The sequence below is a fragment of the Chroicocephalus ridibundus genome, chromosome 2 (assembly GCF_963924245.1).
Source record: "Chroicocephalus ridibundus chromosome 2, bChrRid1.1, whole genome shotgun sequence".
NCBI lineage: Eukaryota > Metazoa > Chordata > Aves > Charadriiformes > Laridae > Chroicocephalus > Chroicocephalus ridibundus.
The window spans coordinates 104865849-104886497 of NC_086285.1; the positions used below are offsets into that span (position 1 = coordinate 104865849).

The window sequence follows — 20649 nt, forward strand, 5'->3', positions numbered from 1 at the left end:
TTTTTATTGATTTTATTTTTTTTCTCCCCACTCTGTTCATTTGCCAACATGTTTTTGGCTCTTGATGACACCACAAACATCTTAAATTATGCTAAAAATGAAACTAATGCTAAAGCCACTGGGGAGATGATAGCCATACAGCACTATTCTTATAAAATTTCTTATAATACTACCTGTTAAAAACAGTCAATTTAATTTAGATTCTATCCCGTTATTTGCTGTGAAAGGAACTGTCACAACTGCTCTTCAAGTTCACAAGGAGGAAAAGTTTACCAGGTTAAACAATAAAAAGCTTAGGAATAATAAGCTATATTATTGAATAGCGATGAGGAAGTACAGAGTTTAGTTATCACTAAAAACTGATCTCAATCAATGTTTGAAACAGTAGATCCTATGTGTTCACTGAAAAAAAATGCAAAATTTATCTGTATTTCTGGTTAACTAGTTTACATTTCTAGACGCCAATGTGCACGCACTGTTGGCAAAAAGGAAAGTTAAATGAATTTTCAAGTACTATGTATTTACAGGACAAAATTACTTTCTAAGAATCTCCAACTCCTGCCCTGTAATAGAGGAACGTTAGGTTATCTGTCAGTTCAGAAACGCATTTCTTACCTGTGAAGTGATATTAAGTGTAACTGCATCAAGACCACCTGACAACATTCCCTGAGTGTCAGCAAGCGTCAAGGTGACACTACCATCTCCTCCAACTCCTGATGAAGACATTACCAAATTCTGGGCAGAAACTGTCGACTGAGATATGGGTGTTGTTGAAGGAAGGTTTGTTCCACCTGTTGTATTAAGTTCTGGAATATATGCAAAACAGTAAAAAAAAAAAGCTGTTACATGCATAAACTTTTAACTACAACATTACTTTAAGTGAACCTAATAATTCCTATTTCTCATTTGCGAGGTCTTTCTATTTTGAAAGCAAATAAATCAGTTAAACAGCTAATCATGTATCAAAAAAATCTCAGAGAGTCAGATGATAAAATTAGAAAAATTACATGTCAATGTAGCTTGATGGACATCATACTGCAAAGCAGTAACTTTATAACACAGCGTGTGGGAGATGACTCATTGCCAAGACAACACCCGAACCAGCCTCCGGTTACACATTTCTACAGTCTGACTACTTTTAGAATTCTCAATGAAATAGTCTTTGCCTCACGGCAGTAATACCAAAATTTGGTAACTCCATAACCCAATACTCCCAGCCTGTCCTTGCAATGTGATCAATAATCCATAATAGCAAAAAAGGCCTGTTTATTAATAGGTATTTCATAACAGTTTGATTATAATATCTGTATAATAGTTTATTATAGATTCTCTAACATATGACTAGAGGCCTCACAGCTCTGAGTTTATGACAAGCATCACAAACCTGAGAAGATAAGACAATGCAACTGTGTTTTTACTATTTCATTACACAAGAGCATGCCTTAACCTTCAGATCTTACAGGACACTCTGGGGTAGGCCTTGCCCAGTATGACACTAAAGGAGATTTGCTTTAGAGATGTATATGAGCACTAAGGGAAGCTATGAGACACACACAAAAGGAAGAGGAAGACAGAGAAAATTTAAGGATGTGTAAGAGTGAAGAAAATTATTTACATATCATTAATAAGTCTGTATTAGTGCAACCTGCTGCAACCAATGCAACCTGCGGCACTGATTGGAAGTATGAACAACCATAAACATGTGCATGCATTTGTGTGTATATACAAACACCCATAAGTAGAAATTCATATATATATTTAAAATCTCAAAATTTGAATACTAGAGCAAGTTTGATATTATTTCTTCATCCTCCAATTTATAGAAATAGTCCTTCGATCTTCCTGTAACTGTTTTTAAAGTACTAATTTTAGGTATGCCTTCTTGTTTTCATTTTCTTCTTACTATGTGGAGCAGAGAGCATTTAAATTGGCATAACAATTTAAAACTAATGAGAAAACACACAAAGCCATGTAGTTCATGAATCGTAAAGCGCAAAGTTACACCATTTCAGATTTAGTCACCTGGTCTAACACTTATTTTTTAACAAAATGCTACTATTTTTAATTAGTAAAATCACTGTCTGTGTACCTGGAGCATTTAGTGAAGTGCCCTGAGAAAGAAGCTGGTCATTGCTTATAGTTAATGTAGCACCTGTAGTCTGACTGTTGATGGTTGGCGCCGTCAGCCTTAAGCCACTATTCAGATCACCGCTTCCAGAATTATGCTGAATAAGATCTTGGCCTGAATAGAAATTAGTCCTGTTATAACTGGAAAAGTCTCAACATTATTCTGCTACTGTACTTAGAACTATAAACAAGTGATCATAAAATAATAAAAGTCAGAAATACAACCAAAATACAAAATGCATTTCTCCACATGCAGATTTTTATGCAGAGGTTTGACAAGTTTCCAATACAGATGTGTTTATGCGTATCAAGACACTGACATGCAGAGAAGTACTAAATTACTAATATTTAGACAAATAATGATCTTACTTATCCAGGTAAACTATACAATCTGGCAAACTAAAGGCTAATGGTTAAAATGTGGTTTTTTTGGATCTACTATGTGGATAATGAATTACATTGAGTTTGCCCTCTTTCGTAAAAACACCACTTCACATGATGTCAGTTTTGTGGAACGGTAAACAAGCACAGAACATGCAGACACTGAAAGCAGATTCTATCAGGTGTTGGACACCTATACTCCATTTTCCTTAGATGAGTGAACATCCATTGACAAGCAGAAAAACACAGGTGGGCGACCGTGACACCTTAACATGGGCATTATTGTCACGACACTTAAAAACACTAAACATGTTACAGAAAGCAAAGACAAAAGAGAAAAAAGGAAAAGATAGATTTTTTTTTTAAAAAGGAAGGAAAAGGAGAAAAGCACTAAATATTATACTGGATCTATTAAAGAAATGCTGTAATACAAAATCCAAACCGACTTTGGTGGAAACAGAAAGGTATTTATAGTGCATATACGATCAGTCTCATAGAGGCGGTAAGAAAGTCGGTCTAAATTTATTCAAAGAGACCTGAAGTATTAACTACATATTACAAAGACAGAACAGTAAGTACACCTCAAAGAATGATCAGAACATCTATTAGAACATGGTTCCACAGGCATTTAGAGAAAACTAGATTAAATAAGCTCATCCCCAATGCCTGCCCTACTTATTCCAGCCTCAGTATTACCCAGGAGTTGCACTACCCCAGGTAAGGCACAGCAAGGAAATAAGAACTGGTTATACAAGCTTTGCCACCAAGACAAACCAAGACCACCGAGACACTTGAGTCTGTTGACTCAAGGCTATGAATAAAATAGAGAACCAATCTAACACACATCCTCCAAGCAGATGTGTTTGGTTTTCAAAAGCAAATTTGGGGAATATCTTTTAATGCTGATGAATATAAAGAAGTATACCATGGGAAAGCTGTGGACAGTGAAAATATCCTCAAAATGTAACCTTATAAAATGGAGATCTGGTACCATTAAGGATCACTAGAAATACCAACCAGATATTGTGAGAGTGATTTCTTGAGGACTTCCTGATGAACTTGTAGTAGTAGAACCTGAAGCATGAGCTAGAACTTGACTCAAACTGGAATTATTTATGGTCAACGTTATCTCATGTTGTCCATTTGAAGATGATACCATACCCTGTGAAGTCATGACTTGAGAAATATCCTGTGCACCTAAATGTAAGTGGGTAGAACAAAAAAAACTTCCATGAAGACCCTTTCTTTATAATAAATACAGCTTTTAAAAGTAATTTATTATTTTCTAAATTACTACAATACATGTAGCCACAGTAAGATGCTAGAACTTGTACTCTAAGAATAAATTGTTTTCATATCCAGTTTATTCCTATGCAGGTTAAGATCCATCAGAACAAAGATTTTATATGTTTCTAGAGACTAAAAGTGTTCTTCAATAATTTCATTATACAGTCCACCTTCTGAGAAAATCGTATTCAAAAATGGTAACACAAAGTTGTAAAATTTGCTGAAGATGCTCATCCAAGAACTGTATGCTTATTTTATTAAACGAGGTATTTGGTGTGTGGGGAGTGGATTTTCTCACTGTGGGTAATACCATAATTAAACCCAAGAAATTCAAAGCACAATAAAACTATTGACACTGCTTACCACTAGAGGTGGTTGTCAGCACAGGCTCTTGCTCAGACAGGGACCCTATTGTCATGTTAGCAGAAGATGTTACTGTGGGCTGCAAAGACAGGCCTGATATAGGCTGGATAACCACATTAGCTGGCACTGCGTTTTCTGTTGCCTGTAGGGAGGGATTCTGTGGAGCCATACTGGGATCTCCAGTTAGCTGCTGAGCAAGTAAATTACTCTGCTGTAACGTCTGCTGTAGAATACTTGGATCAATCTGAAAAGCAAGTTTTCAATGTGATCAATTTGAAGTTGTTAAATATAGGTTAAGTCTTAAAATAAATCCAGAATTCAAAGGGTTGAATATAGAGTATATATAATATTAAATAATATTTTATAGAATGTATGTAATATTTAAACTTTAACAATTAAACATTTTAAACTTAAATTTACTTTTTAAGTGTCTGTATACAGCCAGTCTCCAAAGTCACTATGTAAACAGTCTGTTCAGCTTCAGCTGTAGATTCTTCCCTCAGCAAAACGTTTCGGAAGTCAAGATAATCATGTATAAGCATGCTGGGCACCAGGTACCCACAATGCTGGCATTCTACACTGTCTTAAGTGTTGCACATAACACTTATCACTGTCTTCAGGTCTTTGAAAGTGAAAAGGCATGGAGCAGAGAGAAGACAGGTGTCAGAAATTATCTGTTTTTTCAGCTCCTAGGGCTCATTAAGGTCCCAGTTCACAGTCAAACATCTGTTCTCCATAGTTAAAAACAGATATTCTACTCTTCAGGGATGAGTGCTTGGCAATTGGGATAAAAAAACTAAAATACTTTGTTTTATGCTAAAAAGTTCTTGAGTAGACAGACTCTGAGCAACACAATGCAACTCTGAAGAGGACCCTTCCCTGACCTTGGGATTGGACCTGGTGACCTCCAGAGATCTCCTCCAACCTCAATGACTCTGTGAAACTGGTCAAACACTAGTCCATCTGGTTCATCAAAATCATTCTTTCACATAACTACATTTAAAAATTCATATTTAAAATTATCTCACCTTTTTCTGTTCATTTTACAAGCTCAATGGGAATTGAAGTTGTGAAGCCAACTATTAAAAACTTGACAAATAACACAGGCATCTTATGGTAAGGAAAAGGAACATTCTATGCAATAATTTTGGTTGGTTTGTTTCTGGGGGGGGGAGTTTCTTTTGAGGGAGAGGGCAGGGAGCTCTAGCCTAAAATGCTTTCAGAGTGAGAAGACAAAATGCAATTAAAAAAAATTACAGATTTTAAAGCAATCTGCCAAAATCCCTGAGGTGTAAAAAAAGCCTGAAAAACTGAAAGAAACCAGAACAGAAAGAAAACACCACTGTGCAGCTATTGTCTAAGTCTTCTAATATGGTACAACTGATACAGCGTGGTATTGCTGTTTGCCTTATTCCACTCAAGGGAACTCTTCCAGAAGTACGAACGCTCATTAAACCTCCTTTAGCACTCAAAGTGACTCTATAAAATTAAAAGCAAGAAACTGTGAGCAACCCACCTGTAATGTTATGTTGTTAATACTGGTGGCATCTATTCCAGAAATTTGAACATTTTGTCCAACCAGATTAGCAGCAAGTTGTAACTGTATTCCTTCAAGAGTGGCCAAGCTACCATCTGTCAAGGACACAGTTAAGTCACCTCCAGCTACCAAAGAAAACAGTTATATTACAATGTTTTTCTTTATCATTACTGACTGCCTCTTTTAGCTTATTTATTTTCACAAATTAAATCAATAAAAAAAGCTATACACACACATTTATTTATGCCAAGAAAAATAATCTGAAGTAGATGATTGCCTATCAAATATTGCCCATTTGCCATAAATTCTATGTAATTTAAGGATTGTTATGATTTAGCCCTAGCTAGCATTTTACAAAACAAGAACCACTCCAGAGTGGCTCTGAAACCTGGAGAAGTTTGGTGTAAGTTTCCTTGGAAAGTGTGCTGTACCTGAATAGAAGAAGCACTCACACATGATATGTACATTCTGACTCTGAATGTACACGTGAAAGCTACTGCCACTATTTTGCACAGCACAAACATTGTTTAAGAAGGTATCAAAGTTCAACCCACGTACACACGTGGATGGAAATAAAGGCATGTTCGCATTTAAAATCTGAAATCTTTAGAACTGAGAAAGCTCCTGATTTCAAAAGCTGAATAGACCACCTCTACAAAAGGTCCTGAGAGAACTTAAGGAAGAAGTCACCTTGTGTTTAACATACCACCTTCTCCAAACACCTTCAGTACGATCAACCAGTCTCCTTTGGCTGATGCTTCAAAACCATCTATCTTTCCCTCTCCAAAATCCCTTAGTATAATAAATCTGCTTTACAATGCATCCAAGAAATACCTACTCTGTGCAAAACCCCTCCTGCCTCTTTCTAGGACGTCTGAACATGCTAAAGACTCCTCCTTATTCTGTTCACTCAAAAATCCAAGCAAACACCAGACAGTTTTTAATCACAATTTATCACTAACTGTGCCTGTCAACCACCATTTACCAGTATCTTCCGAAAACCAACAGTTTTTTGGTTTTGGACAACAGTTTAGGTCAAATCAGATAAACTGGAATGGCTACGGCTAAATATGAGACTGAAACATTACTCCGAATTTGTGGGCATACCTTCAAAATCATAGACGCGTACTGAAAAAAGTGCCAAAGCAGCACAGAAGGATCAAAGTCTCACTTTCATAAGTGACAGATAGACAGACCAAGACCCACAACTTAAGTAGTAAATTTAAAAGTACTAGGGAACATTTCCAGACACCTGAACACTACTCTACTCTTAGAACTGTCCCTGTCCCAACTTTACCTGAGGCCAGCTAGCACTTAAACAAACAATTTCCATCCCTGGAATGGAAATCTTACAGAATAACTGTATTGCTTCTCTCCTTTTTAAGAAAAGGCAACAGAGTATTACCAAAAAGAATACAAGTATTCTGACTACTTGTTTTCTGTATTTTCTTCCTTTCTTCAGTATAACACCACAGTAGAACTGAAGAGATTTAGGTGAACTGCATACATTTTCCCTTTGATTCTTAAATAAATAAATTTCTATTTATGCCACCACTGTGCATCAACTCAAGGAATCAGTACAACTCTTACCTGTTTGGAAGTAGTGTTTAGCATGATTTTCTGAACTCTAATAGAAAGCAAAGCTCACTACCTGATCTCAACACCACCACCAAAAAGTCATCCATTTTTACCTGACACTGAAGCAGGCAGGATAGCCTGGCCCACAAGTCCTTGTTGAAGTATATTTTGATCGAACTGATTCGTCAAAACAGAGTTATTCATGATGAAAACATTAGGGTCTGTTGAGGATGAATTAAGAAGACTGACTGGCTGGAGTCCTTCAGATGAAGTACGGGCAACAGGCTTCCTAACTTTCTTCATCTCTGGTTTATAATGACACTGTATGTGGGTTTTTCTGCGCCCTGAAGTACGAAACCGTAGATCACAGTGTGGACATTTAAAGGGCTTTGCTCCTGTATGTAGGCGCATGTGGACTTTTAGACTTCCTTTTGTAGAAAAGGAATTACTGCATACATGACAACTGAAGAGCTTCTGGCCTGGAAAAGTTTCAAAAACAGAAAGATAAGTGATAAAACCTCTACAAATCAATAGCACTGAACAAACAATTTAAAAAAAAAAAAATCGAGGCTCAAGGGATCCAGGCTCAAATGTGGAAACTGCGCACCAGTTAAACTTCATGGATATCCAACACAAGCTGGACCAATTATAAAAGAAAATGGAAAAAACACCCCATAAGATCAAATGAGTTATAATAGGGAAAAGTTGATGTGAAGTGAAAATTACACTTCACAAATCTGAGAGCTCTTTGAAGACGACCAGATTTTCACTGACAAGACAGTAACTGGATTTTTTGGAGTTTTACACTGGTTTTATATGAAAGGATCTTAGAAAAACTGCTGTCATAGGATGAAAGGACAGAGTCCTTTCACGAATTAAAGAAAAATAGTTATAAGTCTAAAACACAAGGTAAGATTAGATGGACAATTTTCACAAGGCTGGAAGTCAGCAAGGGAGTTCTTTAAGCACCTGAGCAAGGACCCAAGCTAGTCAAAATTGTAATATACATGATGTGGAAGAGAGGATGAAAAACAGGTTGGGAAAATCTGTTAAGGATATTACAATAAGCATTTACAAAGCTCTGTTTTATATTATTAAAAAGTCTGTAAAATCATGAAAAGCTTGGAATAAAGAAAAACTGGGAACAATTTCTCATTATTTCTCAAACGAAAGAACTAGTGGTCTCTGGAACAAAATCATCACATGGCACACTGAAAACCAAATTTGAATCCAGGAACTTATTACTACTGGATGTACTGAAGGCCATTTGTTTTTACCCAGTTTTTCAGGGTTCAGAAAACAATTGGATAAAATATTCCATTAAAGGCAGTGAGCAAAAAGATACAATCTGCAAGCTGTGGGACACGGAACTAGAAACTGCTTCAACCTGGAGGAACGTAATCAAATCCCTGCTTTGCTCTTTTCATTACCCCTAGCATCTGCTACGGCCTGAGAAGATACTAATCTACAGAGATCTGGCCTAACACACAAGAGCAGTATTTCTTATTAAACAATAGTAGAAACAACAAATACACTGAAGTATAAAAGGAGCTTCCATGAACAAAATAATTCTATATTACAGCAATAAAAGCTTTCCATCCTTTTTTTTCATTTTTGGAAAAAAAGCTTATACTGCACCTTCACAAAACTGTAGCCAGTTTTAGAAATTACTTAGCAGCAAAAATATTAACATTTATAATTTTTTCTTTAACTTAATTTTATAAAAATCTGTCCATTCAGAGATTTATAAAATTTATATGGAGATTTTAAAAAAATGGAGATTTATAAAACACAACTCCACCCTCTTGCTCAGGAAAATCATTTAGCATTGCAATGCTAAAGCAAATTTGAAATTAAAATATTATACATACATACATAGTTTTTCCATGAGCTAAGACTATGACTGCTTTATAAGCCCACTATATACAGAAGGCTGTAATAATATGGTTGACTCAAAAATATCATAAGATTTAGCTGATGATGCAGTAAGTACCAAATTTCACTGAGCGCTGCCATTAATGCCATTTCCCAGATCATAGGGAAACATACCGTTCCTTGCAAAATCTGTAGTTAAAACAGCCTGTCAAGAAAGTAACCAGTTTCTAAACAAAGACATTCAAAATCTTACTGACCTGTGTGCGTTTTAACATGACAATCTAGAGTGGATTTTACAGTGAAACTCTTTCCACATTCGTCACACTTATACGGCTTCTCTCCAGTATGAATACGAACATGCCTAATAATTTCAGAATACAAGTATATGTGAATTTCTACTTTTATATCAGTTTGTAGAAATATTTATTTTGTATCTTACTAATTTTAGAATTGAATAATTAGCATTACATTAAGCAGAACTAGTAAAGACAACAATTTAGGCATTTGCCATTTTCAAACTGATTTTTATGTTTTTATATGCAAGTCCTACAGCAAGAAAAGAATTTATTCTAAAACTTCATAACAATCATTTTAATACTGCAGGAAGATAACTACAAAAAGGCTGGTTTAGTCATATTCAGAATATATAACATTTTGACACATATTTTTAAACCACTCTGAAAAAGAAAAATGTATGTAAATATGAGTCAAACTTCAGCTTAGGCATAAAGAAGTTATATGAAACTGTTACTGCTAAGTTTCTGGTGAACTATTTAGAAAACCGAAAATATGCAAAGCTTTTCCATTCCTTACCTGACTAAATCACTAGGTTTTTTAAAGCTTTTGGGGCAATAACTACAACAGTTGGCATATTTGGGCTCTGCTTCCAGTTCTGCTTGCTTATCTTTTATCTCACTAATTCTGTCTTTCTCTGCAGCAGACTGGACAAGAACTTTTTCCGAGACAGTAGCACTTTCTCGAGGTCTAATCTTTGCCAGTTCTGCTGTTTCTTCTTCTGTAAAAGTTATGACACCAGGACGAGATTTTCTGGAAGTTCTTTCAGAGTTTTCATCATCATCTTCAATGCATGCAACTGTTTAAAAAAAACAAACCAAACATCTCTGTTTAGTTTAATCTATCAGCTGAAATTATAGAAATAGAAGGGTTTATTATTAAACACATGGCCACCACATTACGTGCTTAGACTTAAATCTCTTTTAGAGGTCTAACTACTCATGTCTATATTTCTTTGAAATAAAGATGGATTTATAATTCTTATTTTTACAATAATTAAATACAGGTACAAGTAATTTAGGACAAAAAGTGTTCTACTTTAGAGACACACTAAAATAACTGTAATAATTGTGTAACATACAATACCTTGAATACACTGGACAGACTCCGGGAAACTGATTTCTTTAAACAATTTAGATAACAGAGCAATTTCAGTGGCTCTGGACATTATCCATGCTGGAAGGCTAATTTATAACATTACTGCTACAGCATTCATGTAATCCACTGAAACATTTGTACTTGTTATGTAGTAAGGACTGTAAGAGTAAAAATGAAATAATTTACCTCCCCCTCCTGTTTCTGTAGCTGCTGCTACAGCTGAGGAGACTGCCTGATGTTTTTTCATATGTTTTTTGCAGTGAACAGTTGTTCGAAAGCTTTCATCACAGAATGGGCACTTGTAAGGCTTCATGCTCATGTGAGTTGCCATGTGCCTGGTAAGGCTGCCATTAGTTGTGAAGGAGGTATTGCAAATGCTACAGCTGAATGCTTTAACTCCTTAAAGTAACAGAAACAAAGAAGTAGCATGCCATTTGTTTAAGTTTACTTATACAGGACATTTATAAAACCCAAACGTGAGTTAAGCTAATATAGAGCCGGTATACTCTGTTACCTGTATGAGTCTTCTCATGTGACTTAAGAACTCCTGAGGAAACAAAGCCACGGCCACAGAGTTGGCATTTATAAGGTTTCTCACCGGTATGTGATCGTACGTGTTGTTTCAAGTGGCTGGATTTCTTAAAACCCTTGTTGCAATACTCACATCTATTAGAAGAAAATTGTTTTCATTAGTTGCATACAATTACTAGTCATAAAACATTCAGGAAACTCTGTGACGGAACCTAAAGCTATAACACACCTATATGAACGCCTGCTTTGATCTTCACTGTCCTCAAGAAAATGAGGCCGTTGGGCATGCAATTCAAGTTCTTCTTGCGATGATTGATCTTGTATCAAACGAGTAGTCTAGAAATCAAAGCCTCAAGTGAATTTCAATAACAATACTGAAATAAAGTCATACAAATATGCAACAAAAAATTATAGCATTTACAGTCAACACAAGTAATCAAAATGATGCTTTCCTAAATTTTTGACAAGAAATTGAGTGCAATATCATAGCTCACTCTTTCATAGTGAGAAGAAAAGCAGCAAAACGTGCACCTACTGAACTGGAATAAACAGACAACGTGGTGCACTTACACCTCCGTGTCAATTAGACAAAAACGTGGCTACAAAAAAAGTCTTGTAGATTTTTCCTGGTTTGAGGAATTAAGTTTAACACTAAACAAACCATTTAAAAAAGTATGAGCCTCACACTGAATGGCAAAATGCACAGCAGCGGTGACAAGCTTCACTAGTTTTTGAATAGGTTTTTCCTCTAAGCAAAAACCACCACAGAATAATCCTCAAGAATGACAGCATGTTGCAAAGTTTGAAGAGAAAACTCCAAAGCCTGTATGCTAAAATTACTCATACTCTTACAGATCTTAAAACCACCTCAGTTCTCTGACCAACATTTGCCCTTTGCAAAACAAGCATGAAGGGACAATAATTCATGCAGGTCATCATGGTAAACACGTTACTACAGATGGTCTTCATGCCTACCATCATAAAGAGTTATATTTAAACTGTATTTTTAGTTATTAAACTCTTTTACAAATTCAACCAGATGAGAACCCAAAAAGAACATCAGACACTGCAATACGCAAGATCCATGAAGGATCACTACAAGTTCCTAATGTTGTTTTTACTACTTGATCGTATTGATATCCATAGGTATTAAAGAATTAGGACAGAATATAGTGCAAAAATATAAAATTATTTCATAACATTAGGTCCGTTCCTTAGCTTTAGACTCATGACCCAACTTTATGGCATTAGTCCTTTTTTAAGCCTAGGGCATCAAAGGTACATCTCTTTTTTAGAAACATGTAGCCAAGTCGCTTATCCTCCCCACCCCCCCCCCTTTTATTTGCTTATGATTAACAACTGGAAATCTAGAAAAGAAATCATGAAACTTTTCTGACTTCTCAGTTTACTTCATCACCAATGAAAGAGCTCAAAGAAACTCATCACTGAACACAAACAATGGATTCTGCCTTCCAGCAATACTTACTACATTAATAGTGTCTGTATTTGGAACCTGGAGAAGGGCTGGTGGATGGTAACTTGTTGAAAGAGCCTGAGATTCAAGTGTGCTTGAATCCTGCAGCTGCTGTACAGCTGGAAATTGAGCCTGTTGATTGTAGCTGTCATTCACTGTAAAACCTGCCAGAAATTAAACAATCACAAACCCAGAAAATACACCACATTGGACTTTGAGTTACACCACACTTTATTGAAGACTACCTTCAAAAGATAGCAAGTAGTATTACTATTTAGTAATACTCATTTTATACTCTTCACTGTTGACTGGCAAAATGTGCAAATGTTTCTGGCATCTACATAATATGCATAACAGGGTTACTTACCATTAGCTGGAATTCTATTGGAAAATCTCCTCCACAGAAAAACACTGTTTGAAGTTTCTTCAGGGTGCCACAATTACCTTAGAGCCATTGAAATTTTGAATTTCTTGTATGTAAGCATGCATGTGTCAAACAGGTTGACCCATCTCCCTTTATCCACGTTGGTACCACGCTCCCTTAACTACACTGGAAGCCGATCACAAGGATGCAAAGCTCAGTGGGGAGGATGGCGGGTGAGTGGAGGAGATGACCCAATAGGAGAACTCCAGTTTCTGATAAAGTAACCCCATTTTCTCCTACTTTGGATCTCCTCCACATATTCCCACTCTTTAGATAATAGTAAAGTAGAGCCTCTCAAAGGCAAACTGCAAAGTAAAAAATAAACATATTTTTATTCACATTTCCAGTATAAAGACTGAAAATTTTATTCTTTTTTTTTTTTTCTTCTGAAAGATCAGATCTTAATCACCTCTTTTTCTAAACGAATGAATGGAATGATAGTATCAATGATTCAGAGCCAGGGAAGTATAGCTCAGACTGCAGGGTTTTGTAATGCTATTAGAGATAACCTTTTATCAAGCCCTCTAGGCCCTAATACTTCTAATATTTAAAAAAATTGATGTTATGTGGAAAAAAATGAAACCACAACTATCAGTAATTAAGGTAAGGGCAGCAATTTTAGTATTTCTGTGCAGTTTGCCTTTAGCGGACAAAAAGGGTGAAGATTATGAAAACAGGGTAGAAACAAACCCACATCAGATGATCACAGCATCAAAGGCCAAAAAGCAACGCTTAAAGAATGTTTTGAATTACAGTATATCAAAAACTGGGATGTGTTAAGTTTAAGTAGAAATTTTCCCAAAAGACACTTTTCACAGCAGAAGAACACTATTATCAACATCGGAAAAAAAAACCTACCATAGAATGAAAACTAATAAACGTAAACAAATCTTGAAAGCATTATTAGTCAGGTTGTAACTTATCACCAAACCTAATGCTGCAACTTGTACGTTATTTTCTCTCCTAGAGCTACCAAGGTTACAAGAAAAAAAAAAAAAGATTCAACATGCTGAATGAACACCACACCTCAATTACTACTCTTGGTGAAATGACAAAATAAAAAAGTAGCCTGAAGAAGAGCAGTGACGCAGTTTCACAGTGATAAGAGGGTTGCTAATTTCTGTTTTCAAGTACATTTTAAAAGCACCTTTATGGAAAAATGGTATTCCCACTACACTTGACGAGAATACAAAAAAACAAGCCTCAAGAAACTGAAGCAAAAGCGATGTCACTTCCTACATAAAAAAAAAGGATGTAACTATTAAATGTACAAAGAAACAGCTACCTAAAAAAAACGAAACTTTTTCTAATCAGTAAGTAATTTTTACTGGCGAAGAAGGAAAAAAGAAGTTACTATATCATGGCCTGTTTCACCTCACACTATTTTAATAAAAGCAATTACTGACATCCTGAAAAATTTCCCACGATCACGCAACAACCTGCTACAGAAGTCAAGTTGTGAAGTTAGAGGTATTTTGGGACAAATTGAAGGAAGAATTACTACCTCTGAAAGTAGTTCTGGAATAAATATAAATCAACGCTGTAACAAGAATATATATATGATGCATCCCCATTTTGCTCAATACCTAGTATGAAGGTCCATTTCCACTCAAAATTTTAAAAAGATTGACAGTTTTGAGCATCCTTAAGGCATTTGCTACCACCATACTATTTCTACAGACCAACATTAAAAAAACCACCAACATATCAAACACCAAAAACCAGATGTTAAGTCTGAGACAGACACAGAAATAAATTTCAGAACCTTAATTTTCTGCTCCTGTTTCCACAGTTATATATTGCTTCCCAGAAGCTTTTGCTTAATCTTCAAAGAACACAAAGCATCTTAAGCTATGTATAATAAGGGGAGTCTTTCACTACAAAGTCCTCTAAACTTGGAATCGGAATTTGTGTTATTTCAGTACAAGTAATCATTTGCATCGCTTGTTTTTGCTTGGCTTTAGGATATCACCCAACCTATTCTCTTCTACATTAACAAAAGATACTGAGAAATAGAATACTCTGCAAATCAGTTTACTAGTGGAAAGATACATCTTGCACATGAGAATGAGAAAACAGCAGTATGATAGCTCATAGCAAACACAGTATTTTAGTTTACACAAATCTTGAAGTCTTTACTGACAGATCATTTGAATTCTAACATTACGAACACATCTACATGCACACGTGCATCTCAGTGGGGGTCACTGACTAGCAATTAAATGTTCTGCAGGTTTGCTTCCTAGGCAACTTTTGGAACCAGCTGAACAGTATGGACTGGAATCAATGTGTAATTAGTTACTGAAAGAATCATAATTCCAAGTCCTGAGGTTGGAGATCAACTTCTTAGGAAAGCAAAACGGCAGTCTCGTGGCAAGGGTATATTTGTATGGGCTACAGAATATTGGATTTGGACTTCTCGTAGTTTTTCAAGATCACTCTCCTATCATCACTAATTGAATTATTAACATTCAACCATGCTTACAGGGAGACTTTAAAGAAAGAAAAGGTGACATAATCTATATGAAAACACATTTGGTGACAGATGATATTCAATAACCCAAAGCCATTTTCTGATAAAAGATCCACTTGGTTGTTCTGACCTCACTAAAAAGTCTTCAAATGAAGACGCCTGAATATGTAAGCTACAAAGCACACAGAAGTCCTTTTTCTCAGTCTTCAAATCTACCTCAAAAGAATAACAGATTATGATACAGCGGCACCCTCACAAGATCTGCGCCGCTTTACAAGTCTGAACACATAAAGAAGAAAAATCTATCTGAACAAACCAGAAATTCTGTAAAAGTATTACAAACCTGAAAGAATAAACAAAGTTCTGACAGGTCTGTGCAGACCTAGAGATCAGCCTCATCTGTCTGAAATGCAAAGATTTTATTTTTTTCTTAAAAAAGGAAAAAGAAAAATCAAAAAGTCTACTGAAGATTTTTTAAAACTCCTACGTTGTTTTATTAATAAACACTAAGCTAAACTATTTTAACAAGAATACAGCCTATAAATAGCAAGGATAAAAAAGACATAGTGTTTTAAGCTTGAACATTCTGCCTAGCTCATAGGAAAAAGAAATTAGGAGCATGAAGCACAGATGCAGACATAGGGAGAGGGTCGACCAATTTAACGCATGCATCCGCGCAAATGCTTACCTACCTGAAATTCAAAAATTTTGAAGGGCTCCAGGATCTTCAAGGAAACTTCAAAGAGTTGTGAATCTGTGGATGAGATTCCAAGTAGAATAGGAGACATCTTATACAAATGAGACTTAAAAAACCCCACACCACAAATGTTCTGATTCTCTGTACCAATTTTGTAATGTACCGATGATCAGCTTAGATTTCTGATGACGAAAGAATTTTTTTGTAAGATCTAGAAGAGTCTCCCATCTCCCCCCTCCCCAAGAAGTCGTTCAGTATTCAATATTTGTTTAATGGAGAAGATACACGTATATAGAAACTGAAGTCTACATAAGAGAAATAAACAAGGTTTATGTATTGGATTTTCAAATTCAAAGGAGATGTAAAAATCCAAACAAAAACCACCACCACTGGAGAGTAACACAGAGTGAAAGGTTGCACTTCTTTTCTGTAGTCTCTTTTCATTCATTTGGAAAACTGTAAAAGGTAACTAATGAAAATAACACATAGGGTTTTAACAGGACCTGGTTCAGTCTTGTTTAATAAAGGTGGAGACTAAGGGTTTTTTTCAATTACATACAAAGCAGCACAACCTAAGGAATTAAAATCAGCAACAAATTATACTATTTCTTCACAGTGTCATGCAACTTAGCAGTCATTTACGTGGTTACTGGTTACCAGTTGTTTACATGGTTACATGTTACATGCTGGAGTCAGAAACAAGGAGGAAGAGATCAACTGGTCAGCCAATGAAGTATGCTTCCCAACCGAAACAAATGAAAACCCCTTGAACATATTCCCCTTCCCTGCCCCGCCAGAAGTCTTAAAAAAACCCACCAGTAGCTTCGTATCAAGCAACAACTCAAGAAATCCAGCAGTGAAAAGCAAAGGAACACAGTCATTTCTTCAGTCTCTGCAGGCTACATAAGCCTTACATATATATATATTTTTTTTTCTCACTATCATGTACGCAAGATAAAAAAAAAGTTTCCAAATGTTTATAATCTCTGAAGCTGTTACTTACGTAGCTTTATAAAATACAAAAGGAAACTGCTGTGACTAGGTGAAAATATGATTTTTACATGATTATATTTTGCACTGTCTTTTTCCATAATGAATACCAACAGCTACTCAGTCAAATCTTAGACCGTGTTTCTGATCATCTCAGGTTATGAGCACATATATTTAGGGAAAAAGTTGTGTAAACTGCCTACTGCCATAGCAATTTCAAAACACAATCAAGGAAAGAATACGAAACGCCTGACTATAAACCCCATACTGTAATGACTAAACATCAGCTCATAAAAGCAAATTCTATTTAAGTATTCAAAATATTCTACCAAATACAGTTTCAAAATAGTAATTCAAGGAGAAGGTTTTGCAAGTTCTCTGCATTGCAGTTACTTTGCCTGTGGGCGCCCACTTTTGAAATGCTTTATCACAGCTATACTGTAAAGCCAGATTTATAAAAATCACTTTAAAAAAACCTGCTATTTATTACTAACCTTGTGATAAGCCCTGTTGATCAAATGGCTGCTGTGTTATAGCTTGTTGTTCAAATTGAGTGATATTTTCCTGTAAAGCATGCTGGGATGTCACAAATCTATCTGAAATGGGAAAAGGAAGAGGAGGAAAAAAAAGAAAAGGAAAAAATATCAAGAAAAGAAGATGCAATTAACTGGATAATTCAGTTGTTCCCAAAAACCTAAATTTTACGGTAATCTAAATTTTTTACCGCATTAAGAATAAGTAAAAAATTATTAGCTGAACAGGTATTTAAGTCTTCATTTATTGTAGGTTTTATTTATATTCCTCTGCAATATTTAACTCATTACACCATGAAAACGAGCAAATACGCAAACCCAAAATACTTTGTTCCACTATTACTAATAGAACAAATACATGAAATATTTTGTATTCTCCCACCTCAAAACATAGGTTTTACTTCCTAAGCAGACTATATAGCAGTGCTTTTTATTAAAAATAGAGGTGATGTGGTAAAGTTTTGTGCACATAGTATTTATTTTTCTGTATACTTGTTTAGTAGTTTTGTTCAATACAACTACATGGTGCAAACCTTAATCTTTTCATATTTTTAACAGTAAATCTGAACACCCTTAAGCAGCTAGCTTTTATTCCATGTATTTTCCAAGTAAATTTGCATTGTCTTGAAACCAAATCATTGAAATTTGTGAAGAAAAAGGTATTTGAGAACTTGTAAGCTTACCTCATAAACCTTATCGTATTTCAAATACTCACCCTCATCTTGCTCTAAAGGCTGATCAGCTAATTGTTGTTCTAGTGCTGTTTCTTCTGTGCCTACTACTGGCTGCTGGTCTAACTCTAAAATAGCCTGCTGATCTGTTGCAACAGCTTCTGACTGCTGTAGCTCATCACTTTCAATCTCCACTTGCATCTGCGTAGAAACATGAATGCTCTGCTGATCTACTGTAGAATCATCTATTGAAGCAGACTGCTGATGCTGCTGAAGTTGCTGTGCAAGTTCGTATCTGCAAAGAGAGGTAAGAAGGTCTTTTTGTGATTTCAGTCAGTTACCCTAACTATTTACGTGAACAAATTTTTGGTTTTATTATACACCAGAATTTACTATACCTTCAGAGCTACCTAAGTGTTTGTTACCCGTAAAGGAACACCCTTATTCAATTATTAGCATCTGCTATAGAGCAAAGCTGCCTTTCCAAGTATCTTTACAGAAGGGCTACTAAAACACATTGAAGGATTCATATAAAAATTGTAAACATACCTATGAGTCTTCATGTGTTTTTTACAGTTTAGTGACGTTTTGAATGTTTTTTGACAATATGGACACATATACGGTCGAAGGTCATTATGGATCCCCATATGTCGCCTGAGGCTACCACCAGTAGTGAAGGCCCCGTTGCATATAAGACACTTAAAAGCTTTCAATCCAGTGTGTGTTCTAATATGCGCTTTCAGAACTCCAGCTGACACAAAACCTCTTCCACACTGAGAGCACTTAAATGGCTTTTCACCAGTATGTGACCTTTTTAAGAGAAAGCAGAAGTTAAAGTAGATTTAACAGTTTGACTTACAAAGTTATTAAAAGACTAAATTTTAAAACGAGCAAAATAAATTAAACTAATGCAACTGCTGAATGGACGGAAGAGGCTTCAGTTAAGAAAACCCAGAAATTAAAGCTTTAATAAATTATAAACAACTCGCATGTCATCACTGGCAGGGCTAGAAGGAATACTGTTTGAGTGTTTTAATCACATTCTACAGTCCATCTCCTTTTCTGATCATACTTTGCCTCAGTTAAAAGACTTGGGCTGAATTTTTTCTATGCCAGATGATATACTAGTTGTTCAGACTACTATATTATCATTCACATATATTTTCCTCAATTCAGCTAGTAGTTGTCCACAAAAGTATGGAGAAAAAAAAATGCAGTCCTCCTTATATTGTATACTACTACTACTACGTTTTAATAATGAAACTTTGGGGAAAAGAACCGTGTCCATCCTGAATGCCCACCAAACAAGGCACAGTACAATTGGTCTTTCAGACTGCTACGTGAAAACAATACTCAAGTGGGAAAACTCACCTATACTACTATCAATACGTCCCACTCACTATATTGTTCCTTCCAGAAGCGCTAGAGGTGTTTCCCTTTAGGACTACATCAAGATATAAAACAGACCGAGAGACAAGTTAGAAAATGGAGCAGAGCGCAACGAGAATTTTAAGGGTTATGGCTCTAACATCCCAAGAGTGAGAGCTATTGGGAAGAGTTAGGGATGGCTTACGATTACAGTAGCCTTAGAAGTCTATGACCAACAGATGCTATAATAAAGAAGCGTGAAATATCAAGATTACTGTTTTGCTACCAATACACACCTATGGAAATCTGGGGTAGGGTATCCCAACCCTTCCTTGGTCTGCCTGTGGGAGAACCTGACACACTATTCAGTCACCTCTCTATTGAAACCATCCCTAATACAAACCTCTCTCTGTTTCAGAGACTGAAACAAGCTTTCCAAGCCATGATCAGCACCAGTCTGTGAAGACAGACTGACCACACAAGTGTGAAGTCTGGCAGTTTAGGTATAGCAATGCCAACTTACGAAGAACAAACATGGAAAAAGAGGGTAGTTTTAAATTTCCCTAACAAAGCAAAGCTAAGCTAAAGTTCACTCAATACTATGTTGCAAAGATCAATCAGAAAGAAGCACAGTGGCAAGTTGACTGGTAGCCCCCTCACACCTTTGTATTTTCAGTACGGGAGAAGACAAACAAAGATGCATGTAATAAGTAACGAGGTTTTTAAAGAAAGTTTATTGTGAGCTGGACTATGTGTAGACTCAACAGCAGAATGAATTCAAGCACAGGCTTTTGAAGGACAGAATTTTCAAACATAAAATGTATTCTGACAAGAAAAAAAAAGTGAGTACTCAGTGCATGTAAACCGATTGTTTAAGTACTAAGCTGTTCATGTTCTGTGTAATTAGAAGGCTTTCAATTTCTATTCAAAGAATCCTGATGAAACCAC

The 20649-nt window shown here is 35.8% G+C and overlaps 1 protein-coding gene across 10 annotated transcripts in view; it reads right to left on the minus strand.

Annotated features, from left to right (window-relative positions):
• Positions 1 to 20649, minus strand: part of ZNF236 (zinc finger protein 236) — an 80583-nt gene that overhangs the window by 15042 nt on the left and 44892 nt on the right. For 8 of the 10 annotated variants that reach the window (XR_010069986.1, XM_063326406.1, XM_063326410.1 and 5 more), the window contains exons 14-28: positions 18883 to 19143; positions 18378 to 18628; positions 17624 to 17725; positions 12558 to 12709; positions 11301 to 11407; positions 11055 to 11206; positions 10727 to 10939; positions 9962 to 10241; positions 9406 to 9509; positions 7387 to 7752; positions 5675 to 5820; positions 4159 to 4402; positions 3526 to 3705; positions 2090 to 2242; positions 616 to 806 (exon numbers count right to left, since the gene is read on the minus strand). Coding sequence is in view for 9 of the 10 variants with exons in the window: in XM_063326406.1 (XP_063182476.1) it covers positions 616 to 806; positions 2090 to 2242; positions 3526 to 3705; positions 4159 to 4402; positions 5675 to 5820; positions 7387 to 7752; positions 9406 to 9509; positions 9962 to 10241; positions 10727 to 10939; positions 11055 to 11206; positions 11301 to 11407; positions 12558 to 12709; positions 17624 to 17725; positions 18378 to 18628; positions 18883 to 19143 (2902 nt within the window). In the remaining variant the exon portion in view is untranslated. The remainder of the gene's footprint in view (positions 1 to 615; positions 807 to 2089; positions 2243 to 3525; positions 3706 to 4158; positions 4403 to 5674; positions 5821 to 7386; positions 7753 to 9405; positions 9510 to 9961; positions 10242 to 10726; positions 10940 to 11054; positions 11207 to 11300; positions 11408 to 12557; positions 12710 to 17623; positions 17726 to 18377; positions 18629 to 18882; positions 19144 to 20649) is intronic. The other 2 variants (XM_063326408.1, XM_063326409.1) reach the window with 2 other exon arrangements.